Source organism: Prionailurus viverrinus, chromosome B1 (genome assembly GCF_022837055.1).
Source record: "Prionailurus viverrinus isolate Anna chromosome B1, UM_Priviv_1.0, whole genome shotgun sequence".
In the NCBI taxonomy this organism is placed as follows: domain Eukaryota; kingdom Metazoa; phylum Chordata; class Mammalia; order Carnivora; family Felidae; genus Prionailurus; species Prionailurus viverrinus.
Window position 1 is genome coordinate 3,803,004 of NC_062564.1, and position 27,336 is coordinate 3,830,339.

Below are 27,336 nucleotides of genomic sequence, written 5' to 3' on the forward strand. Positions count from 1 at the left end.
TCATTTTTTGCACCTCAGGAACCAACTCTGGGAACAGATTGCAGTGACCACGAAGGGACCCTAAGACAGAGAGGACTTGGTGGGACTGAGGATGCTGGATCTGAGCCTCTACCAGCTCGCAAACGGGGGTGGACAGCCAGCCCAAAGCCAGAACCAGGATGCTCTTGAGATGCAGGCTTACACCTGAGCCAAAAAAGCCAGGCTCCAAAGAGCGCCAATGAGCTGCCCCAGTTGCCTGCTACCGTCAACCAATCAGGACGAGGCCCTTCCAGCCAATCAGGATGAAGCACCTCCTCCCCCTTCCCACTTTAACCTGTTGGGTGGGAGCTGGAACTCTCCCTACATAAGCTCCGCCCCTGCAGTATTTGGAGGGGCCAGCCAAGCTGCTGTGTGTTAGCTCTCTCTCTTTAGCTCAAGCTGTAGTCCCAGTAAAGCCTTGCCTGTGCCTTTGGGAGGGAGGGGGAAAAAAAGGTATACTGTGTATTATTTATTTATTTATTTATTTTTTGATTTCTAATGTTTATTTTAGAAAGAGAGAGAGTGCAGAGTGCGAGCGAGGGAGGGGTAGAGAGAGAGGGACACACAGAATCTGAAGCAGGCTGCAGGCTCTGAGCTGTCAGCACAGAGCCCAACGTGGGGCTCGAACCCATGAACTGTAAGATCATGACCTGAGCTGAAGTTGGACGTTCAACCGACTGAGCCACCCAGTGCCCCTGTATTATTTAATTTTTTAAAGATAATAAACATAAATCTAAAATTGGGATAAACAAGACACAGTAGATGGAAGTAATAGAAGTATGTTCATACTCAAAGCAACATGTGAATTAAAAATAATAAAATTTAAACAATAAAACTGATTAAGAACCGTATAAGAAGCTATAATGATAACAAAAAATAGTTAAATGGTATCAGAATATCTGTGGCTCAAAAGTATGGTAGTATCGATGGGCTGTTTGTTTTCACAGCAATCCCTTTACTATTGCTTTTTTAAAAAAATTATGTGCATAGGCCACTTATATTAAATTTTAGTAAAAGTAGGATGATATATCAACTGTCTTGTTCTAATGTCTAAGTCATAAATTTACAACCTGTGTCAGCACCATTTAAAACGTCCTTACCTTTATTACAAGAAAAATATTGCTTTCCCTGCCTACATTCAAGGTGATTAGAGATACAAACAGGTTCATGAATTTATGGACTTCGGCATATTTACAAATTGAAAGTGTATAACTATGACTTTTTGGAGAGTTTTTTCAAGTTTATTTTATTTACTTTTTGAGAGAAAGAGAGAAAGAGAGGGAGAGAGAGAGAGAGAATATATCCCCAGCAGGCACCATGCTGTTGGTGCAGAGCCCAATGGAGGGCTTGAAGTCACAAATGGTGAAATCATAACCTGAACTGAAATCACGAGTCGGCTGCTTAATTGACTGAGCCACTGAGGTGACCCTACAACTATGATCTTTAAATGCTTTTCTGTAGCAGTTCACAGGAGTTGTGCACAAAATAGAGGCTAACCTATGAAGTGCAGACTACAAAACAAACAAACAAACAAACAAACAAACAACGTCATTTAGGACAGCTTGTGATTGGGAATGTCCAGAGCTATGACTTCTAGGGATCTCTGCTCTGCAATGTTAAGAAGTATTTTGTGAAGCACTTTTCAAATACAAAGTGTTCTGTCATTGGAAGCATTAGGGCGCATCAGAGCTGATGTTTGGGGAAGCAAGAGAATGCATCCCTGGCTGGAGTGGACTAGTGTTTGCTTGGAGCTGGCTTATTTCAAATAGCATATGCCTGATGCAACTGTCCTATAGTTTATGCTTTGCACAAACTATCCTAATCTCTTCCAGGCCCAGCCAGAGCTCATGTCCCCAAATGTCCCTTATGTCTACATATTCCCTTTGTGGTTGGATTCCTAGATTTAGGCAGCTGGTGTAAGTTCACACTGATACTTAAAAAATGAAGTCCAGAGTCAGAGAGTTGCAGGGTCTAAAGAGAGGTGGGAAAGGAGTGACTTACCCACCTCATTCTGGACTCACATGACATAAGGATCACTTCTACCTGAGGGTTCTTCGGATCAGATCATTGTTTCTTAAGAAGGAGCATTTTCTGAATGCAGCTCCTTACCTCCTTCCTTTCTACCTTCTTGTATGATCATGCCATAAATCTGGAGACAACTGCTGGTCGTTCAGTTTGCATTCAAGAAGAATCCCTCCTCTTTTGGATTTCATACTCTGTGGCCCTCCAGGGTCCTGGGGACCTAAGTAATTTGTCATATAACCTGGGCCCTCATGTTATAGTCTATTTTATTTAATAAAACAGTAGGGGAAGCCGAAAGCAAATTGAGAAGGCACTCCAATCCTGAGCTGAGAGCATCTGTTATTGGATCTCTGAGTTCCCTTTTATATTTCTCCTCTAAATGCCCACCGTAGCTGAACACACAGGAACAGCAAATCTTTGCAAAGATTCCAGGAGCAACAGGCAATAATGAAATAGAATTAAAGAAGATCTAGGCATTAAGTTGAAAACTCTAGGATAAATGAAGAAGACTGATCTATGATAGCTCCAGAAGAACAATATCTGAAGTCTCATCCTGAGGAGAAAGAAGTCAGTTTGATGCTGGGCTCCCATTCAGAGGAAGAGCTGGCTGGCCTCCCATTTTATGATGTATTGATTTTATTAAATAGATGATTCTATCATTTTTACTTAAAGAGTATCACGTGACTCTAGAAATGATACACACCTTTAAGTGCCATTGTTCAGGTTAAAGGCTGCCACTTGGAGTTCTATATACATTTTTCAACACCAGCGAAAAGTCAATGTAATGGGATCACAGTGGTGTTACCGTTAGCATCGCTATCAATCCTCCAGCAATTCCCAGAACTAAATAACTAGAATGTTGGGGAAGCAGAAAATATACTCATTTAATTTTTATAAATTATCTAAACCCACTTTCCTGAAATTCATTTATGTCTCTCCTAGATATGCTACATCTACACATTTATAAGAATTAGATCATTGATTTCTTTTTCCTTATGATTCGGTTATCCAATTCAATGACAAACTGTGATGCAGCCTTCAAACTTGTTTCATAAAATAATTATATCTAATTTAATGCCCTTTGAAATGCTACTAGCCCGAGCACTGGGAAAAGCAAAATGTAAGCAAAATGCAATAATCTGTAATAGAGGAGAAAAAATATTTATCCTGATAAAGGCATCTTAATATTGGTGGAATTTAATAAATTGGCGACAGAATAAGAATGGTTATGAGCTTACAGTTATATTAAATTTGACTTTAAAAAGGCTTATAATTGTGGAATTAGTAAGGACCCTTCAGTTAAGAAGAAAACTCCTTGGGGGAGTGTGGGCAAGAAACAAGCTGTCACGGCAACTGCTAATATTTATTTTTGCATTTCCAAACAAATATTAATTATTTGCTTCTCAACATGTTTCTATACCTCTATTAAGTTCTTGAATGGGAGAAACAGAGCAGTGAGGGGAAAAAGCTGTAGACTACGCTAAATTTTAAGGTAGAGAGGAATCAAGGATATAGTTATGACGTTTGTATGACTAGAGGCTAGAGGAGTTCAAGAAAAAATGTTAAGACATCATGTTCAGATATAAACTAGCAACAAAATAAATGCTACAGACAAAAGGACTTTTTAAAAAAGCAATCTCAAAAGAGGCTGCATTGTAAGGAATGACAGAAATTTGGACGTGAGTGTGAACTCGAAAACTTTGTAGATTTATGGCCATAGGGGAGATAAACATAGCAGGACAAAAGAGTAAAATTGTGGAATTAAGCATGGAGTGGTATGTCGGGAAGGAATTCTTTGGGAAAACCACCATGGTTTTTAGGGTTTCCCAATTTCTGTGGCACAAACTGCTCCCCCCCACCCCCCAGCCATGGTATGAGGAATGCAGAGCAAAAGAGATGATACAGTCAGTGGCTTCGAGAAAAGCCAGCACCAGTCAGCCCTGACACAACATCACGTGTGGGGAGAAACGCTTTAAGTCTGTGTCTGAGAACACGGACAGATGGCATTTACAGTCCAGTTAAGCCGGGGTTATCATGAGGCACGTTGGCAGCCGTCTTGAAGAGTTGGCTCTCCATTCCTCTGGAATCACTGACGGGGTCTGGCTGAGAGAGAAAGGGGTGAGGAAGATGTGTTTCTTGGAAAGAAGGAGTAGTGAGTGGAACGTCTGATGGAGGCTGAGATTCTGTGCATGGAGCTCATTTAGCCAACTTGAAGTGGGTCTGGGTGAAAAGAAAACAAGAAAGCTAACTGGAACAGTGTAGCAGGACAGGGAACAGAGGTTAGCAAAAGACAGTGAGAAAGGAAAAAGCTGGCATACGGGGAATAACAGAACAAAGCTGGAGTAGCTCCAGTGTTTCTCCAGAGTGGATGGGAACAATGGTGGGGACAAGGAAGAAAGCATATATTTAGGAGATCCAAGTGGTATCCTTAAATGGGATCCATTAGTTGCGGAGAACTGGTGAAAAAACAAGGGAAATGGGACAAAGGTCTGGATTTTGAGTATGTCGCTCTTTTGACAAGATGGAAAATAACAGCCCTAAGAAGAAAGAGGGAGTAAGAGAGACAACAGACTTCAGAAACACACATTGAAATAAGCATGTCCAGAGGAAAAACAGACACTTGGAACAGATAACTTTCCTGGTGGGATTTTCTCTAGGGAAGAGGAAGAATTTGAACATGCTAAACCTGAACACCATCAACTACAAGCTAGAACACCTTGAGCAAGTCACATTCCTTAACCTCGGACGCCTCAGCCGCAAAATGAGTCTTTAATAAAATACCTATTTGAGACGATGAAACGTGGAAAGTCATGCCTGGTCCATCATAAGCCATCGGTAGGTACTAGCTCCCAGCAGGAGTGAGATAACTGTGGCAGCAATATGCCATCATCCCGTAATTAGCATCAGGGAGATCTTAGGAGACCACAATATTTAACAGAAACAAATTTTTTTAAAGAGTGGCGCCTGTCTGGCTCAGTCGGTTGAGCTTCTGACTTTGGCTCAGGTCACGATCTCACGCTCTGTGAGTTCGAGCCCCGTGTTGGGCTCTGTGCTGACAGCTCAGAGCCTGAAGCCTGCTTCGGATTCTGTGTCTCCCTCTCTCTGTGACCCTCCCCCGTTCATGCTCTGTCTCGCTCTGTCTGAAAAATAAATAAACATTAACATTTTTTTTAATTTTTAAAGAAAGCGTTCATTAAATAGCAGAGGCTAAACTATAAGCATTCCGATGATAACTGAATGCTGCCCTACGCGACTTGTAGCCGATGCTGTGAATTTGGACTCATGCTGGAGAGCACGGATTAGAAGCCAGACTTGGGTGAATCTTCAGACGTCACATGCAAACTGTCCCTGGAACCTTTTGAAAACAAAAATTCTGTTTCTTCATCTGTTAAATGAGCGTCTGCGCTTACCGTTCCCATGGCTGTTTTGAGCATTAAATGGTATGATCCAAGTACAGCGCTCAGCACGTTTTCTGGCCTCACATCAAGGCCGTAATAAATGTTGGCCACGCTTCTATTTTTGAAACCCTGTGATGAGTTTTTCTCGGGAAAGTCAGAACTTGAGAGTGACAGTAGGCTCTTTCCTAAAGTTAATGGATCAGTAAAGTAGTGTTATGGAAAAGGTTAAAAATTGCAGGGCGTCAGGAAAGTAATTCTAACCTTGCCCCCAAATCATGCTGCTGAACATTTGGATAGAGTGTGTTCCTTCATGATCAACTTATTTGAAAGGTCTAAGAGTGTTCAAAAAGTCTTTAAAAGGTATAATTTAATTATCAAGCGGTGCCTGTCATTTTTAATGAGAACAAAATGTAAAAAAGGAGCCGTCCAATCAAGAAGGACATCAATGTGCACGGTAAATCTTAGCATGCTATGACAGCAAGTGATAACATTATGCAGAAAGCCATAGAATGTGAGAAACAGAACGAAGAAAAATTCGGATGTTTAAGGAACACATGTAAATTTCTTTTTAAAAAAAAAATTTTTTTTCAATGTTTATTTATTTTTGGGACAGAGAGAGACAGAGCATGAACGGGGGAGGGGCAGAGAGAGAGGGAGACACAGAATCGGAAACAGGCTCCAGGCTCTGAGCCATCAGCCCAGAGCCCGACGCGGGGCTCGAACTCCCGGACCGCGAGATCGTGACCTGAGCTGAAGTCGGACGCTTAACTGACTGCCACCCAGGCGCCCCAAGGAACACATGTAAATTTCTTATCAGCTTTACAGAGCCCAGTGATGGCTTCCTGGGTTACATGTAACATTGACTTCTAGGAACAGAATAAGCTGGCATGGTAAGACCCAGCAGGACGCGAATTCTTTTTTGTCTACTGGACACTTATTCCATCAGTACCAAAGCCTTAGTCTGGGTTCACGACACATGTGGTCATATGGTACGTACCCCTGCAAAATGGAGCTGGAAAGTCCCAGGAAGCACCATTCCCAGGGCTGACGATGCAGGTCAGAATCGCATGGCCTTCCAAGATATAGCCAGAGAGACAGCTGTACCGGATTTTGTCTCCTATGTTGAATCTTGTGCCGTGGAGAACTCCTTTCAGTATCTCCCCGGGATTTCCACATGTATGGCTGGGTAAAACTATTAAAAGAGAAATAGGAGAAAGGCAGAAAAGTGAGAGATTTTTCTGGTGAGATCAACTTATTGCCCAAAGCCTGCACTGCATTTGAACTATTCAGATTAGCAAAGCTAATGCAAAACCATCTTCACCTTCCCTGAAAAAATAGAGAAAATGTATTCTTTTTTTTAATAACGTCTGCCATTTAACCCTTTATAAGAGTATTTTAAAGGTATAAATAAATGCAGTTTGAGAAGACGCAGAAATACAGTTCTGCGTACAGTGTTGTAGACGATGTCTACATTATTTTTCTAATTATGAGATTCTCCAGTCTCACGGAGTTGGCAGATAGATAACACGGTAGGATATGGACAGCTATCCGAAATACAGCATGGATGAATATTCATGCCATATTTATCTTCACTCCTTTAGGACCAGCACAACCAAATACACATCACTAATTGACGTTAGTTGACATTTTATGGATAAATCACTGAATTAAAGAATAAATGGAAGATTTCATTCGTGAATCTGGTAGGCTAAAAAATGCACCACTTGTATATTCCAACTTATCTGTTAGGTTCATGCATTTATAGTGTCTGATTCACAACGAAGTTTTAGCCATCAGTGTTGACAAATCAAGTATTATATTCATTTGCTTGTCAGTAAGAAAGCCTCGATTCCGTTCTTTCTTGACCTGCTCGCTTTTTATGTGGATAGGATACTCTGCCTGAGAATTCAACTGCCTTGAAACCTCATCGATAGGAGACCATTCCATACTCTGAACATAATTTCCAACCTAGGTGATTCACTATTAGGTTACATGGGTGAAGTTGATGACTGTTGGTTATGGTCTATATCTTTCTGGTTTAAATTTCGCATCTGATCAGTAAGTCAGAGCTATCATGATGTAGTGAAATAAACCAAGGAGACTATCACTTAAAAAAGAAATGAGTTCCAAAAAACATTTCCAATAAACAAATTTGATTATTTTATGTGTCTATCCTTCTTTTTTTAACACGGACATTGGAAGTGTATTTTGGTATATATGTATAAATATTGCAATATACTCTGTTTTCTTTGGTTGAAAAATGGAGAAATAAAACTTTCCCAGTGAATGGAGAGGAAATTTAAGTGATTTCCAAAATTATTTCTATTACAAAATTACTTAAATGTGTATAAAATAAGCTTAGAGAAACACTTAGAAAACAACCACTACCACTTGGATATTTAATATTGACATGTTTACGAAATCACTGCCTACATAGTCAAAGGGTTCTCAGTTCTAGTTTTTAAAAAATAGTTTGTGAAACCAGTCTACAGAAACCTCTTTAACACAATAGAAAATAGTTCACTATGATCCACAATATTCTTTGTTGTCTTTTATAAAAAAGAAAGTCTGTATTTAATTCCACATTCACTATCGCTAAGTCAAGGGGTATTTTTAAAATGTTCTTTAAAAAGACTGTTTGGAATTTAACTGTCTCTGGCTTTTCTAAGGTAGAAATGATTTCAGTTCAAAACTCAGGATGCCTGCCCTCCGACAGAAGCTAGGGATCTGATAGCCAGAGACAGGCAAGGCAGGGCTGAATTTCTACCATCAATGGAGAGAGAGAGGTAGGGGTGGGGGAACTATGTACATATGAATGCTTTCGGTGTTTTCCTTCCTTGTCCAAGAATATTCAGAATTAACAAATCCTTCCTTGCCATTTTTTCAAGGGCCTTTATTATGTTCATTAAGTGCTAAGACTTATTAGAAGATACATATTCACTTTAGATTGTGTCCAGAAAATGGTCTCCCCGAAGGCAAGAATTATCAGTGTAAATCTGTCAAAAAATTTTAACATCAGCTTTTACACGTGGCTGCTTTCAGAACTGGAAAAGACAAATGAGCCATTCTGAAAGTTGAATGTGGCCTGTACAACTTTTCTATCCATTTGTCTATTAAAAACAGCAAGAAATCATTTTTAACGATTAGCTTTTGCACAGATAACATAATTGACTTTTGTACAGAAAGACCACAGTAACCAAAGTACAATAGGAAAGAGATCACACGATGTGGCTGCTGCATGAACAAACATCATTCTGTATTATCTGTGTGATACCCATTTACTACATTTAAAGAAATGTGAAATGCCTTACATAAAACTTGACTGTGCACTGATAATTGCTGGGAAGTGTATAATTGCATGGACTTTGAAATGCTTAAGAGAAACAAAAAGAAAAATCATTCCTGAAAATAAGGATCTCCCCAAGCAGACTTCTGAAAAGAAAACATCCATGCCTTAAAACTTTTAACAGAGTCTAATGGAACAGTTGGAAACAGACAAATGATGAAATTCAGGAAGGAAATAATTTTGGCCATTCTAGATCATCAAGCTAAGAGAGCTATATTTAATAGGATACAATGCAGATGTTAAAAAGTATTGACTGCCAAAGGAAAAAAATCGCAGTAGGTGGACGATGTATCGTGCCGAGAATGCACATCACATCTCAAATAGCACGGAAGATGTAAGGGATCTTCCTCAGGTGCGGGGGTCAGGCTTCCAGGGAGAGCAGTGACTATGGTGCCGTTCATGCCCATCAAAGCCCTGTGCAGAGATGGGCATCTCTGCCTCCCCTTCTGTCAACTGTTCCCAGGCACCTTAGACATCTCCTTTTTTGTTCCTGTCTACAGATTTGTCTTTATTTTAACATCTTGACAATTGCATTCAAATTCAGAAAACGTTCACCCAACACGTATTATTTGCACAGCCTTGTTTTCAACCAACACCAAAATGGAACGGAAAGAGAATGGGATTTAAGACTCTTCTTTTGCTCTCTTATTAGCTCTGTTAATCTACCAAAAACGTGCCTTCATCAGTATTTATTTCACGGGGCACAGTGTGAGGATTGAACGAGTCAATGCAGGTCTCAAAATACCCGCTCTGTGTGACTCTACCATTGGATTACATTGCAACCGACCACCTCCCGTTTAGACCTGGAATTGCCCGTACATCTGTGTCTATATGGTGTCTAGAATAATGTCCAGCTCTCAGCTGGAACTTGCTAAATCTATATTTGCTCAATCAAGTGCTAAATATGAATATGAATGTAGCGTACCTCATGTATTCTTCTAGATCTATGTACAACTAAGAGTCACAGTTTGTAGCCTGACGGAAACAGAAAAAAAGCAAATGAGTTTTCAAGAACCAACTGAATGAGGTGACATTTCAGAAACAATGAGTCAGCAACAAATTGTCACTTTAAGCCACTTTTCTCCCGATTTAGCTAAAAATGTAAACAGGATGCAGAGGCTTAAAATGAATTAACATTTTACAAGGCAAAATAACGTAGCAAATGGGAAAAAGTGATTAAAAACTAACTTTTAAGGTTTAAAGTCACTGGTTGGTGGGACAAAATTCTAAGTTTATGATTTGAGGAATTTGGGGAATAATTTATGATTTTAGGGAAAAATATTAAAGTTTTAATGTGAACACGCAAATAGAAAAAGTTGAAGATGAATTCAAATATTAACTTCCAGTTTCAAAGAACACAGCAAAAATGCACATATTATAAAAACATTTTCAAGTTCATTAAGCCATTATCAAAAACCCTCAATTGTGAAAAAAAAATGGATGAAAATAATTATAGCTCTATGCAAAGATTTAAGACAAAGACATGTAAAACTTGCCAAAGATCCAGGGGCTGGGAAAAACTAATGTAAAATAAACTCAACCCGAATGGCATTTCTGCCAATTTCATTTTAACTAATTTTTTACCCAGTTTCCCTGAAGATCATGAATGTCCCTTTGTGTCTCCCATGGTAATGAGTACACATTAAGTATTTAGTAAATACTTATTGAATTGACTTGAACTCTAATTTTAATTCCCTTAAATCCTCCCTTGAAGTCATCTGCACTCTTTCCCATGGATGCTTTAAGAAAGAAATTCTTATTTGGGTAATGGGAATTCAGCACCCAGTGCATACATTTGGTAATGGGAAAGCGTTTTCTTGAAAGGCGCTCAGGGCACAGTTCCTTCTTCCCATGGCAGACCTCGTTCCACCAGATCTCATGAAGCCAAGTTTGTATACCCAGGGCTTGAAACATGGGTTGTCATTCTAATTACCCTCGTGGAAATTCCCTCCATAACGCTCTTGATTTGGCAAGTGCATATGGTCACAACTCAGTGACCTCATTAGGCTATCACGTCAACCTTTAACCCAACTGTTTAAATGATGAAATGGATGTCTTATCAAATCCTCTTCAAGAAGAAAAGCGAAAACATGATGCCAAAATAAAGTACAGCATTAATATTCATTATGGATGGACAAAAGACTAGTGAACAGAAGTCTGAAATTCATCAGAAGAGAGGCAGCATTTTTTACAGCCTGTGCACAACCAATGAAATTTCACTGGGCGTGATCATTTGGAAACCAGGTCCCAGAGGGTAAATGTCAGGCTCTTTGTTTACACTTTGCCTTTCCTGGACTCTCACTGCAGCTCAAGGAAATAAAACTTCAAATATCCACCTGACACACAACACTTGAAATGTAAACTAATGATAAGAGATGCGCTTGTCTGCGGACTGTGTGCTCTGCAACGTTCCCCCTCCCCCCCACCCCCAACCACAAACTTTGGGAAGGGTTAGAAAAATACGGTTATATAATTTTCAGAAACCCTTTAAAAATCAGATTTCCAAGTCTTGAAACCTGACATCTATTCTTGGTACAGACTCTCAAAATCATGGGCAGTTTCTGAAACAAGAAGATGGAGAGACCGGAGTTACATGTCTTAAAGATCATGAGGATTTCCCGGTAGGCAGCGACGAATGCTTTCTGCTTCTAAAGTCACGGTCTTCATGGTGGAGGTGAGATACTGCATGAACACCATTACTTTGAAAAGTGACAGAAGCTATAACAGGAGAATTAAAAAAGGGTGTGAGAGTTAGGTATATTTAAAAGTGGTAAGGTTTGGCCAAATTAGAGTGGAAAGTTCATCTCTAAACAAGGAAAGTAGTCAAATATGTCTGTAGCAAGGAAAGTCTATCGTGCGGGTTATGGGAAAGGGATGGGCTATCAGACAGACTTGTGCTTCTCCTTCAGAAACAGACTGTTCAGTTTTGGACAAATTACCCAAATCTCAGTTTCCATGTCTTTTATTTTTTTATTTTTTTGTTTTATTTTTATTTTTTTTTAATTTTTTTTTCAACGTTTTTTATTTATTTTTGGGACAGAGAGAGACAGAGCATGAATGGGGGAGGGGCAGAGAGAGAGAGAGACACAGAATCAGAAACAGGCTCCAGGCTCCGAGCCATCAGCCCAGAGCCCGACGCGGGGCTTGAACTCCCGGACCGCGAGATCGTGACCTGGCTGAAGTCGGACGCTTAACCGACTGCGCCACCCAGGCGCCCCTCAGTTTCCGTGTCTTGACAGGGGGGCAGGAGGCATGAAAATCAAAGCGACTGATGGGTATGTGTGAAACATAAATGAAACAATGCAGATTGAACAGCTACCAGCACAATTGGGACAGAATGAATGATCGATAATACATTTACAATTCTTATTTTCCCAATTCTAAAGCACCGTGGAAACTTTTAGGGAAATAATGGAAGTTTTAAAATATACAGTGGTTCTAATATATACCAGCTTCAGAAACAATAAAGCTAGAAAAAAGTCTGGGGGGGGGGTGTCAATATCATCTCTAAAATGGGAACATGGTTATTAAAATGGAGAGCCAAGGAGAAAGACATCCAAGTTCTATTTGAAGCCATATTAATTCTACCTATTATTCATGTTTTATTATAGTAGTAATACTCATATAGCACACACAATGAACTAGACACTGTTTTAAGAGGTAAACACACACACAGACACACACACACATACAGTATGTATGAAATAAATACTATTATTATTCTGTTTTTATAGAGGAGGAAACTGTGGCAAAGAGAAGTTAAGTAATTTCTTCATGGCCACACAGCCAGTAAATACTGGTGGTAGGATTTGCACATGGTGGATCCAGAATTTCTACCCTTCAGACTACGATAAACTTTCTTATGAGCAGGTCAACATCAAAAGAAATAATGAAGATAAAATGTCTTTACATCCCTAGTGTTCTCAATGGAGCTATGTTTGATATAACAACATAGGTTATTATATCACTTAACTCTCTGCAATGGATCCTTTCATAGCCTTCTATTTTTAAGTCAAAGGCAGATGTTGTCTAAACTGCACTAATCTGGAGCCAGAACAGCCGAGCCTTTGCCATCCTAAACAACACAGGCATTGATTCAGGTAGAAGTTACTACAAAACGATGACACAAAAACCCCCGACAGATCAAGAGTTACCTATTGAGGAGGAAGCAGCAACCTTAGGAAGAACTTATAGATGGTGACTCAGCAAAAGAGAATGCATAAATATGAACATGACGGCCGATGATGCAACGTAATAAATTTAGTTCTGAGCATATTATGCTTTTTGTTTTAATATTTTTCAAGTTTTTAAATGTTTACTTATTTTTTGAGGGAGAAAGAGAGACAGAGTGTGAACAGGGAAGGGGCAGAAAGAGGAAGAGACAGAATCTGAAGCAGGCTCCAGACTCCGAGCTGTCAGCACAGAGCCCGACGGGGGGCTTGAACTCAGGAACCGTGAGATCATTACTTGAGCTGAAGTTGGATGCCCCAGCACTTTTTGTTTTAAATCTGTGCAGTGTGTCTATTTGCATACCCTAGAGTCCACAAGAAAAGGACTACAAATAGTGCTAAATTTCTTCTGACTGGAAGAACAGCAGTGGAAGGAGCTGAAGAAAAAGAGTCTGGGAGCCCAGAGTTAAATCCTCTAGACTAATGCCCGAAATTAGGGAGTCAGGCAAACAGTCATTCAACTCAAAAGAAAAATGACCCAAAGTTAAGAGTGAGACCACGCAGAGAGCCCAGTAGTCAAGCTTAGAAACAGTCATGGAAAAATGGATGCCTGGTAATATCGAAGGTCGAAAAGTCATTGTAAGTGACTGACATACGAAAAGAGCATAGCAATAAGGAACAACACAAGATGTACTTTTCAATTGTCCTGGAATTTTCAAAGAGGAAATGATGCATACATTATCAGGTAACTGTGCATATACTCAAGCCACATGGTACATTAGAGACATGGTCATTAACTTATAAATCATTTTTTAAAAAAATTTAATATTTATTTATTTTTGAAAGGTGGGGGGCAGAGAGAGAGGGAGAGAGGGAGAGAGAATCCCAAGTAGGCTCTACACTGCCAGTGCAGGGTGCAGTGTGGGATTCGATCCCACCAACCGTAAGATTATGACCTGACCCAAAATCAAGAGTTGGTGCTTGACCCATTGAGCTACCTAGATGCCCCAACTTGTAAATTATTTTTATGGCCATTTTTCCTTCTTCTTCCCAAAAGTGAAGTTTATAATCAATAAATGGATGTTCAGTTGCAAGTGTCTGAATATTTATGTACAGCTAAGGTGAAGGTAGTTCTAACATCTGCAAAGGAATTGTAAACCAATACGACCACAAGTCCTCTTAGATGTTGGCTTAGAGAGCGAGGAAACTAGAAACCACTCAAAAACTGCTCAGAAAGAACTCATCCCTGTGTCAAATACCACTCTGACGGTGCTCTAGCACATGATATTCACGCAATGAGGATGACGCCGTCCTCTCCAGAGGTTAAATGTCACATTAAATACCATGAGGTGTGGTGAACACATTGAATTAGATCGATTCTAGGAAACAGCTCCAAATTTGTTCTTGGTCATGGCTCATTTGGTAATTCAAGTAAATAAGGATTGAAAACTCACTAGAGCATTTCCTCACTTGGCCAGGGTGGTGTATCAAGGGTTGGATTTCCCTTCCTGTCTTAATCCAGTTAAATTAAAAAAAAAAAGTCAATATCTATGAAAAAATAAAAGGGCTCTCAAAGCATTAGACATCATGCTGTGCTGGGACATGATCCCTGAGAGACGAGAAATAAATGACAGAGTGTCTACAATTTCTCCAGACTTACTGTCTGGAGAGAGTTGCGGGCCCAAGGCACGGGGCAGGGGGACCCAGGCTGGGCCAGCAGTCTCCATGAATGAGGACAGAGGTGGGGGAGGGGGAGACAAGGAAACTAAAAGTCACGGCACAGAGGGAGGACCCCACAGACCCACAGAGGGCCCTGTTGCGTCCGTCCGAGGTGAGTACTGACCTGTTTATGTCAGGGACACTACCCAAGGCTAGTGAAAGTATTACTGAAAAATCATAGACAAGAGTGCTCATAATTCTCCTGGGGCTTAGGAAACTGCCTCTTCCAGGGTCAGAGCAGAAACTTCATTGCTCCGTGGGCAGAAAACGGAGTCCTGAGAAGGCTAGAAGGTCAGTAGTGGAGAAAAAGATCATTGTGGAGTAAAGTGCTGCATGACCCTTATTAGAAATCTTACGAGCACAAGCTCAGAGGAGGGAGAGGCTAGTGAGGCATCCAGCACTGCCTGTCGCGGTCACTGCACCTGCAGGACCCAATCTGCAGAGACCTTAGGTGAGTGACCATCTACTTAAAATTGTCACCCCAGACTCTCGACTTGCCTCAGCCTTCATCCAGCCTTCAAAAGCAATCTCCGTAAGGACCAGTTACAAGAAACGCAGCTACATTCAAGAAGTAAGCTCAAGAATGTTTTTGAGAATACAAAAATAGGCCACAGCCACCGAAATAAGATTCACCAGGTCTGTTGTCCAACCAAGAATTACCAAGCTTGCAAGAAAGCAAGGAAATACAATTCATAATGAGGAAAACAAAAATTAGCCAGGAACGACAGAGAGGGTTCCATTAGTAGGTGATATTAAAACTGGTATATTAACTGTATCCCATGTGCGCAAGTAAGTAAAGATTGGACATGTTAACTAGACATAGGCAAGGCAGGTAGAGATGGTGACATTGGATTAAAGAAGAAAACCAAAGGCACCCTGACTTCAAGACACACTCTCCGAATACAAATACACAAGCAGAAAGAAGCAAAGTGTTGGGGAACATGACCGAAAGAACAGTAACGTTAATTAAAAACACGCTCAAGTTGCTGGGGCGCCTGGGTAGCTCAGTCATTTAAGCATCTGATTTCGGCTCAGGTCACGATCTCACAGTTCGTCAGTTCGAGCCCCGCATCGGGCTCTGTGCTGACAGCTGGGAGCCTGGAGCCTGCTTTGGATTCTGTGTCTCCCTCTCTCTCTGCCCCTCCCCTCCTCTTACTCTGTCCCTCTTTTTCTTTCTCTCTCTCCCTCTCAAAAATAAACATTGAGAAAAAAAAATTTTTAAAATGCTCAAGTTGCTATGTTAATAGTACACACAACAGTTTTAATGCAAAGAAGGGACGAAGAAGCTTATTTCATAATGACAGAAGTGTGAACATGATAATCCTAAGAATGTGTGAGCTTAATAAGAAAGCTTCAAAACACATGATGTAAATACTGATAGAACTGCAAGAGGGGGGCGTGGGTGGCTCAGCTGGTTCCGAACCCATCTTTGGCTCAGGTCATGATCTTGCGGTTCCTGAGTTTGAGCTCCGCATTGTCTGCTGTCAGCACAGAGCCTGCTTCAGATCCTCTGTCTCCCTCTCTCTCTTCACCTACCTGCTCACACTCCCTCTCTCTTTCTCAAAAACTAATACACATTAAAAAAAGAACTACAAGAAAATAAATGGATAACCCCCCAATTACAGTTGGAGATTTCCACACTAGTCTTGCACCTGAAAGAACCAGTCTACAGAAAAGCAAGAGATAGCAGACTTGAACAGCCCTATCCCTCACCTTATAATAAAATAAGGGATATTTGAAAATATTTGAGCTAGACTGACATGGTAAAAAAGCATGGTGTTTAGGGTGCATCAAAAACTATGCTCAGGTGGAAATTTATAGCATACCACATTTATAACCTAAAAGAAGAAAGATCGAGAACAAATAAATCTCTTTAGGTCTCCAGCATGAGTAGCCTGAAAAGGAAAAAACCAATGAACCCAAAGAAATAAACACTGAAGACAAAAGTAGGCATTATCCCTCAATAGCGTTGTTAAAAAACAATGTCAATATACTTCACGCCCCCTCCTCCAAGCAGTCCTCACTGCGTCCCAAGTTGTTGTTATTAGCGATGAGGCCCCAAATGTGCTCAGGCCACAAACCCCACTGACAGGTGGCTTGTAGTCTGGGAGGTAGCACATGAGGACTCAAGTGGCTTCAGAACCCGTGTAGAAGCTCATACCAAGTTCCGAGAGAGGAAGCAGGATCTGTGAATGTCTGAACCAAAGAAGCATCTTAAAGGAGGAAAAGCCTCTATCTCCCTGTCCGTGTCCCTCTCTGTGTCTGCCTCCATCTCCAGCAGACTTCTGGAAAGGAGCTGCAAACAGGCCAACCACGAAGCGTGGAGACAGGAAACGCTTTGGCGGCAGAGGTTCTGGAAAGCACTCGCTCGTGCGGGTGGTCTGCAGGGGCCGCTGGGTGGACATCAAGAAAAGGCAGAACGAACGCAGACTGGTCACACGGGAGTTATGGAAGCCTGGACGCATTTCACCGGCTTACCAGTGGCGGGCTGTAGGTGACGGTGCACATTTATTTCAGGGCTCCCAATTACAGATTTAATTATGAAAAATAATAATGGTGACCACTGCTAGGCATCGTGTCAGCACTCAGATGCCTTATATGCTGCCGCTAATCCTCACAACTCTCCCAGAGAGGCATCGCTAAACCCAACCTTACCTGTAAACAAGGTGTGACCGGGGGCACCTGGCTGGCTCAGTCGGTTAAGTATCTAACTCTTGATTTAACAAGCTGGAGATCCAGAAACTGGGCCCTTGTTCTGTCTTGCCCGTTGTGTCTCCCTTTGCGATATCCTATTTCCGTGTTCATCTTAATAGTGACACACACGAGGATAGGCAGGTGACTCTCCCATTGTAAAAGTTGAGGATTTCGCACAGCTGCCAGTATTTCAAAGGCATCTAAGTTCTGATGTCTTTCTCAACACTTCTTCCCGCAAATTGAAAAATGTGAATACCAAGGGGAAAATCTGAGAGAGCGTCTTCGAACATTAATGCAAAACGTAAAGATTAAACAGAATGTGTTTCTTATTTATCGTTTCCTTAGGAGGGTATGGTCTTAAGACAAGCTACAGAAAAACCCACCCAACTTTCTTCTATTCCAAACTCTAGGGTTCTTGACCACAAAAGAGACTCGACTTGATAGAATTATAGAGGCTCATCTGTGAGGCCAGTGACCCCCTCCAGAGGGGGCAAGAGAGTGGCCGGGATCAGCCAGCTTCCTTTTTCCCTGTGATCCTACCACTGATGAGCCGAGTCCCTGGAAACATGACTCAATCTAGGTCTCATGTATTTCTCCAGGTAAGTGAGCAGAACTATGGCCTGGTTCCCTGGGAGAGGCTGCTGACACAGAGCTTGGAGCACAGCAGGTGACCTGGTGGGGCCTGCAGGGTGCACCTGTGGGGGAGGGCAGGAAGCCGGACTGGGCAGAGAGAGACATTAAGTGTATGTCGTGCGGTCATGACAGAGGCCTCGGCCAGTCCCACGGGAGGCTCTGGGGCTGAGCTGGTCTCTCAGTGCTGCCTCAAATTACGGCCTTTTCAGCAGCACAGCCCCGTGGCAGATGTGGGCTATTCCCTGGACAGGTGTCACCCGACACAAGGTGGGAACTTAGGCAGGGACCAATTTCTGGAGCGGGTCTCAGGCAAGAGATTCCAGCTACCAGACCTCCCCCGCCATGAAAGTTTAATTCTCTTCTTAAAAATTTCACCATGGGATCTGAAACCCCATCTTTAACATCAAGTTCATTAAGGTGTTTTTTGTTTTTTAATTTCCTATGGTATATCTAAACTACCTTCGGGTTTATAAGAAAAGCTGTGAGGAAAATCTTTCAAGGGATAGTTTACAGATAACAAACAAGGCGGTGGGAAGAAAGGTAGCGTGTCCTTCTTCTGCATGATGCCCTTCGTTACTGCCACCCGGGGCATGGACGTGGAATGACACAAGAGCACTGGGGCCCAGCTCAGAGGAGCAGAGACGGTGACCAACCAGCTGTAGCACCCACCACCCCCAAAACACAGAGGGAGGCGGTCTCTTACTTTTTCCCGACATTAGGAAAGGAAGGTTATCCTTGAAGAGGGAGGGACCTGATGTGCAGGTGGCCTGCAGGTGTGATATGAGCGGATGAAATGTTTCAAGGACACTATAATTTAGACCAGTGCTGAGTTAGTGCTAATCAATGGAAAGCGGTGACAGCAGGTGGGAGGGAACTGGCTAGGAGGAATCTGACAAAGCTCCTGACGCCCAGTGGAAGCCCTGAGCGGAACAGGTGATGAGCCAGCTGAGCCTGAAGGAGAGCAAGTGACCACAGGAAGCAGTGCCAGTAAGGGTTCAAAGGTAGAGGAGACAACTTTTCCGAAGCAAACTCAGTAATATGCGTGCTACTAGCGGTGACTTCGAAAAAAGGCAAGCTACCCGTAGGAAGAAGATGAGAGCAGAAATAACATTAAGGAGGTAAACCACCACTCAAAGCAATAGCCGTAAGATCCAAAGACCAAAATAAAACATGAGAACCCAAGTGACCTATAAAATACAAGGACTAGACGACGTACACGGAGGTGATTTTCAGCCATTACAAGAGATAGCTTACTTCATCAGCCACTTTCCCTTTCTGGCTCTGGACATTACTTTTAGCCTTTTTATTTCCTTAAATGAACACCTTTATGGCTATACTTATGTCATATAAACACACACACTTCTTACACATTGCATACCAAATATATACATTGGAGTAATTCAAATCAAGTATACTAAATTCCTATTTAAGAAAATGAACCTAATTTAAAACAAGGGTTCTACAATTTTATTCGGGTAGAAAATTTGGGTTTTGTGAAGATTAAACTTTAAAATCACCTCGAATTTTAACACGTATTTGTATGGAAAATAATAAAAGGGGCTTAACAATTTATAAAGTCATGTGGCATCATATGTTATTTCTAATTGATGAATTCTTGGCTGTCACTCAGTCTAACCCGATTTAATTTTTCTTTTATGTGCTGGCAGTTACCTTCTAAAAATAGTCTTAAATTAAAGTTATGGATATAAACAGTTTCAGCTTAGCAGGCGTTGGTATATTACTAATTTATGATTTTCATATTAATTTGAACCTAAAAGCTTTTTTCATGATTGAATTCATATTAATAGCTCAAGCTTTATGAAAAAGCATCTTTTGCAACAGGTAAATCATATTTGTCTGTCACATACTATATCCAAATAACAGACATATATATATATATACATATATAATAGATATTATTATATACAAAGTCTGATATATATATATCTATATATATATATCAGACTTCAACTTCTTCCGACTTCTGAACACCTATTGTTGATTCTCAATACAGCAAAGCCTTGGATTCTGAGTAACTTGTTCTGCGAGTGTTCCATACGCCCAGCAAACATTTCTAATAAATTTTAACTTGATAAACGAGCGATGTCTTGCAGTACGGGCAGCAGGCAACACCGAACGTCACGTGATCACAAGTAAGCCAATGGTTCTTGAAATTCCCTCGGCTCTACGAATGCTTTGGGTGACCGGTGTGTTTCTGGAATGAATTATGCTCACAAACCCAAGTTTTACTGCAATTCTATCATCACACACACACACAAAAAAAACACTGTAAGGATAAAATTAATATATAATGTAAAGGTTAATTCTATATGGTTTTTAAATCATTTTGAACATATCATGTATAAGTGTAATTATTTAAATGTAATTCTTGGGCTGAGAAGGAGGCGAGCTAGCAGTAATTAAATGGTATACATGGTACACAAGGGGCTGTTTCCCCGAATTCCTGCACGACCGAGGGGCAGGTAATCAAGATGAGGGAGTAAAAGGGCAAAATCCAAGATGGAGGCTCCTTTCTAAGCCCCCCTTGTCTGATTCAGACCCCACGCCCCTTTCTCATCCCCGAAACCATCCTGACTGGTTTGACTCAGCTCTGTGGAGTTGTCACCCACAGGAAACTGGGGTCCACCTTAATGAGCGCTTTTAATGTGGAAACAGCTGCACTGCAGACATGGGTTCTACCCCCCTGATGACATCAGGGAAGCCTGCATCCCTCGTAATCACCTCTCAGTTTACATCTGATGTGCAGGTGGCCTGCTGACCTGTGGTCTTTATTTCATCCCAGCCTCCTCCCTTGCTGATCTGTAAACTCCCACTCCAGCAGGGAGGACCTTGTCCCCACGCTCGCCATCCACTTACTCAATTCTCATTTCCAGTGTATGCGCGCGCTGGCTTAACAACCGTAGGAGTGCCGGAGTGGCTCAATTGGTTAAGCGTCCAACTTCGGCTCAGGGCATGATCTCACAGTTCTCAGGTCGTGATCTCACAATTTGTGGGTTCAAGCCCGGGGTCGGGCTCTGTGCTGACAGCTCAGAGCCTGAAACCTGCTTCGGATTCTCTGTCTCCCTCTCTCTGCCCCTCCCCTGCTCACACTCTCTCTCTCTCTCAAAAATAAGTAAACATTAAAAAAAAAAAATTAAGAACTGTTAGCCCAGACCCCAGTGAGCAGAAAACACAAGCAACTTCTCAGCCAGAATCCAGTGCCTTCAGAGGGTCCCCTTTGATTTCAGTCTTGTAGATGCTGCTCACTGTCAAAGTCCCACCCCTTCTCTCCACCTCTATGGCTGTAACCTCAAATCTGCTGCACCTTATTTTTTCTAGCCCTCTTTGATATTCTAATTGTGCCTATGCCTGTGTACGTTGCCATCCATTTTCAGCATGGCAAAAAGGGAACTGTCTAGGACACAAGTCAGGTGTGGCACTCCCCTACTGAATACATTCCAGTATATTCTAGAGCACTGGAATAAATCCCAAACCCCTTACCAGGGACCGTAATGCCCAGTATAGTCTAGCCCCTCAATACTTCTCTGACTGTAGCCCCTAAAAGATTCATCACGCGTCAGTGTCATAGGTCTTTCTCTATGGTTCTCCTAGATGACACAAAGCCCTTCCCCTCATCTGTGACTTTGCAGTCTATATTAAACTGCTTGTATCAGCCCCCTCAACCTAGACTTTTACATGAGTTTTCCTACTGGTCGTGGTTCAGGTCAGCTGCCATCATTTTGCAGAAGTCTCTTCTGGTCAGTTTACCTACAACAACTCCATCCTTGCTTTCTACTCTTCTGTACCCTTTCACGGTTTAGTTTCTTCCGGGTACTATTGCTACTTTAAACTAGCAGAATGAGAGCAGAAGTCCTAGCTCTGTGATTCACCTTTCCATCCACAGTACCTAAAATAACACTTAACATACAGTGGAGACTCCATAAACTACATAGTGAACAAATGATTTCATTATTGAATGAGTAAATGCTCAAATTGGCCTCGGGTGGGAAATTCTGATTTCCTAAGAAGTGGGATTCAGAGTCTTTATCTGGAATGCCTATTAACTTTTTAGGAAAGGTCCTACAACTCAGATGGAACTTCTAGTACTCCAAGAATAAACACAAAGCTGCTTGTACATACATCTTGACTTGATCGACATTCACATCAGTGATTAGGACTTGCCTGTTTGGAAAAAGAGAGGCCACGGATCAGCAGGGAGGAAGTAACATGGCCTGAAGTTAAAAGTATGGGGAACCTGGAGACTCAGCCCTGTAAGATGTTAGAAGTTCTTTCTCTTCCTTGGTTTTGAAGTGAACTGCTCTGAGTTAGGGCAGCATTCGTGAAAGGGAGAACCAGGGAAAAAAGGAAAGAGACACGGAGAGAAGAAAGCACCAGAAGTTTGCTGCAAATTCTGCACTGTGAGCTTCGGCTTCCTAAGTAGGAAGGCTGGTGGGCACAATGGCACACTCTGTGCATTCCTTCCAAGGTCTGGCAAAGCCTAAGTTCTGAAGGGTCGAGAAAGATAAGGCCAAGTAAAGTCCGATGAGGTCATTTCTTTAAATTTTGGCATGCTCCTGGAGGGCTGATTAAATCCCATGGCATAATTTAGTTAAATAAAGCTGCAAGGTTGAAAATGCCGTGGCAGAATCGAAAGCACTCTAAAAATATAAAGCAGATGCCCCATTGTCCGCGACCTAGCACAAAATGCAACTCTGAAGGACCAGAGACAAGAGACACAAACAGTAGTCTGGTGTTGCAAGCGAGTGCTCTCGGTTTTCTCCGAAGTACTAAGTGCAACGTGACGTTGTGGGTCGGCATGCAGATCAAGGAGAGTCTGAAAAGACGGGGAACAGCATTCTTCTGCAGCAGCAAAGACCAGTTTATAAAAATAATCTACAGAGAAGATGAACAATGGTCAAGTCAAAGAGACACGAGCGCTGGCTACAGTGGGGTAGAACGTCACAGGTGTGGGGGAGCCAGGTAAGTATGGGGACACCTGGGCAAGGGGTGTGTCAGACATAGTGCAGACTGCCACTTGGAACAAGACTGGGCAGTGGCACTGACATTTACTGAGCACACGGTATGCACAGGGCCTTTTCCGGTTACGTTCACATGCATGTTCTTTGTATATAACGTAATTGCTGAAGATCTATGTGCTATGAGCTATCGGGGATAACGAAGAGTGTGCTTACTGCAAGACTGGTCAACTGGCACCACGATTGGGGGCACAGTGAGAAACGAACCGCTGTTTAACAGGCTTCTCCAAATCTGAGGGAGCTGGCCAGAAAACACCAAATCCAGCCTTTCTCTCTACCTAGATCACGTATTTCAACCAGGTAGAGATACGGAGAGGGTCTCCATAGGAAGACAGTTCAGACAGTCTCACAGCCCAGAATCGGTAAGGAGGATCTTTGCCATCAACTTGATAAATATTTCGCTCATCACCACCTTATAGAAGTGCAAGTTGAATTCAAATAACTTGTCATCTGCAGCACAAGGGAAGTGCGAGGGCTTGTAAATAATATCTGAGGGCTTAGATTCGATGGTGAAATGGTACATTTCAGGCCCTAATTTTTTATTAAAATCATCAATCACTTTTTACTAATGGGCTCAGTGAATTATTGACTGGGCTTGAAATTAGTTACTATCATTATGAGGGAAGATAATCTGAAGATAGAGACATTCAACACATACCTATTCATTTTCTGTTATCTCACGTTCAAAAATATGAATAAATCTTAAGACCAGTGCCCTGATGGAAGAGACCCCGGAGGGCCCCCTGACCCCTCATCCCACGTGAGGGCACAGTAGTGAGTCGGCAGCCCTCGAGTCAATGAGAAGAGGGTCCTTCTCCTGTCCCGTGTTGCAGCGAGCTATCAGTGACCGTGCAGATAAGCACTGAAATGCAGGAAGGCCACCTGACTGAACCACGCACGAACAGGCCATCTGCCCAAGCCCAATCCCTTCTGCCCCCTAAGTTGTTACACGAGAGAGAAGCAAGCTTCTTTCTAGCTTGTGGCACGTACTTTGGAGACTTTTTGCCTTATTAGTTGAGTCTATGCCCTAATACAATTATCTCACATTTCTGAGAATTCCACTCTTATGGAACTAACTCATCATTCCCTACCGTGTGCTAGAATTTTGGATGTATATCACCGATTTTCTTACCAGACTATAAAACACAGATCGGGATACTTATCTGATTAACTACGTAATGAATGGATCTGAGAGTAGTGACACCAGTAAGCTCAGCAAATGTTAATTTACGTGTATGCAAAGTAAATGTTTGGGCGTCTTGTGAGGTGTCCTTCCCTGAAGATCTAAGGTGACATTTACCCTCACCTGAACTTATAATAACGAAAACAGAAACTTCATCACCATCTATTTATCCAGACTGGCCACTGTTTGGAAAGGATGTGTTTAAATGCATTGTAATGTACAGAATGTATGTCTATTTGTACCCTGAGCTCTGGGATTTCTCCTTAAATCCATAGAAGTACAAAGAGACATCAAAATTTCACTGAGAACTACCTTTAACAGCACACAAAGAATATCCTATCAATATACATGTATGTGCCTATCTGTGTCTCCTTTGCAAACTTAGACGAAGAGACTATATCCAAATAAGATGAAATTATTCTTATATAGTTTGATTTAGTTTTATGCATTAGATGGTATGCATGCCCAACTGCTTAAAAATAGTTTAGAAATTCAATTTCTCATATACAACTAGTTAAAAGTCTGCTTTTGGGGGGATGCCTGGGTGGGTCAGTTGGTTAAACACCTGACTCTTGATTTTGGCTCAGGCGGGTCATGATCCCGTGGTTTGCAGGATCCAGCCCCACATCGGGCTCTGTACTGACAGTATGGAGGCTGCTTGGGATTTTCTCTCTCCCTCTCTCTCTGCCCCGCCTCTGCTCTCTCTCTCTCTCTCTCTCTCTCTTTTTCGCTCTGTGTCAAAATAAATCAATAAACTTGAAAAAAGAAGACTTTTCTGATTCAGTACCTGAATAAAGCAAGTTTGGAAAATAAAATCACTTAACTTGAATACATGGATGGGTGTATGTGTGTATGTATACATATATATATATGTATATATGTATACATACACATCTCGAACACAATTTTCATAACACTATTGTTGGCCTCTGGAAAGACTCCATTTTTTTTTCTCCTATAACCTTCCTGAAGTCAAAAAAAGAATCCCTCTTTAAAAAAATAAATAAAAAATCCCTCCTTATAATTACAAATTTTACAACCCTATTAATTGACCTAATACATATTCTAAATTTTCCAAGCATTCCAAAATCATATCAACTTTGTGAAGAGAAAAATGTTAATGCTATCAAATACTTATATACAGTATCTCATATAATAAACATCAAAGTCCGCTTATATGCAATAACCTTAAGATTGTAATATAAAATGCTAGTCAAAATATTAAGACAGAACAAATTTAATGTAATTTTAGCTACTACCAAAATAAATACTGAAATTTTAAATATCCCTGTGTATTCATTGGAAGTGAGAATATGGTGTCATATACAACTGATAGGCTGGGATATTTTATGTCTAAATAAATAAGCCTCTTTAGGAGGGAAGTGGTCAATAAAGGTTATTTGAACCTCAAATGATGAAATGAAAAAAAAAGCCAGGATGAACTGAAAAGGTGTAATTTTTTTTTCTATAACCAGTTATATAAACATAGTAAAGTAGTAAGCAGTACATATAGTAAAAGAGTAAAATATAGGTGATACAAATAAAGTAAAAGAGTTAATGAATAGTAAGTATTTGAGCTTTTAAATTTTTTTGTTAACATTTATTTCTTTTTGAGACAGAGAGAGACAGAGCATGAACGGGGGAGGGGCAGAGAGAGAGGGAGACACAGAATCAGAAGCAGGCTCCAGGCGCTGAGCTATCAGCCTGACCCGGGGCTTGAACTCATGGACCGCGAGATCGTGACCTGAGCCGAAGTCAGACACTCAACCGACTGAGCCACCCAGGCGCCCTGAGCTTTAAAATAAATATTTTGCACGCAAATATGTGTCCTCATTCTGCCTAGAATATCGCCCCCCGCCAAAAGGCTCACTTTCTAGACCTTACAGGTTCTCTTTTGTGAAAATATTCTTCAGTCATGGGTTCTCTGGGTTTATTGGGGAATTGCTCATTACTTCTGCAATTATTTGTATTATTTGCAAAAGCAGCAGCCGAGGCTTTAGAAGACACCCACCAAGGAGAAGGACATCTGAGAAGCAGTGAGGGCTTCTGCCCAGATAAATGAGAAGGAGAAGCAGGGGCAAGGAGCGAGGCTTCCTAGCTGACCTAGATGTGGCAGGTGGGGAGGCTGACGAAGGAAAGCCAGTCCCCTGCCAGTAGCCCCACCAAGACCGCAGCATCCGGGGTTACAGGTGAGGGAATTCTGGAAACACCCACTCCTCCATAAGGAAATTCAGATAAAAATTTACCCCTGGCATCACAGCCATTCACCTTATTCCTTTTGCCTGGGACCGCACAGGGCAGGAGATAAAAATGGGGGGCGTGGGGCAAAGTCAGACGCCACAAAGGCACCCGTCATTAATCGCTTAGGGGACTAGACAGAAAGAAAAGACAGAAACGGCTCTCTCGGTTTGTTTCACATTTGCAATAACGAAACGCTATATAGATTTCCTGTTGAAGGTGTGGAGGAAAGAGGTTAAGTTTCTACTGGGTAGGGAAAGTAACATCGAAACTGAGATCCATAATACCCACTGTGGCTTAGTTACGAGGTGCAAAATGCCGTCCACGACCATTTTTGTATGGCGTCCTCTTTGTGGCTTTGTTGTGCACATAAACACCCAGGAGGGGCTTCAGCAGGCTCAAGCGCTCACCCCCAGTGCATCCCCATATGATGGAGAACCCCTCCACCGCAGTTCACCTGCAGGAGCGAGCGCCGTCAGGAACCCAGTGCCGGTCTTCAGCGTGAAGTCACTCTGTTCTACATGTGTGCGGAGCCCTGTCTGCCCAGGCAGGTGCGCCTTTATCACAGGAACTCAACCCGGAAGTGTTGCAAATTACAAGGGACAGAAAGTAGAAGGAAAAAGGGCCCTGCTAAAGCACAGACATGATGAAATCAGCTGTATCACATCCCTCCGATCGGCGAGGCTTATTTATATATAGCTCCCTAAACACCTGTAGAAGAAACCAGGCGTTTGCAAAGGGGTTGGTATCGAATGGAAAAAAAAAATGCAAAGCAGAGAAGAGAGGTCAACCTGTAGTAAAGGCAGGCTGTGGAGTAAGGTCCTTTGGACACTTGACCTCGGTAAACAAGTACTCTGCTTCCTGGGACTAGCACCTGTTT

At 41.8% G+C, this 27,336-nt stretch overlaps 1 protein-coding gene across 1 annotated transcript in view; it reads right to left on the reverse strand.

Moving 5' to 3' along the window:
* The window catches only part of LOC125163799 (CUB and sushi domain-containing protein 1-like), a 628,085-nt gene that overhangs the window by 21,076 nt on the left and 579,673 nt on the right, over positions 1-27,336 (reverse strand). The window contains exon 4 of the mRNA XM_047855984.1: positions 6,436-6,630. Within this exon, the coding sequence (XP_047711940.1) occupies positions 6,436-6,630 (195 nt within the window). The remainder of the gene's footprint in view (positions 1-6,435; positions 6,631-27,336) is intronic.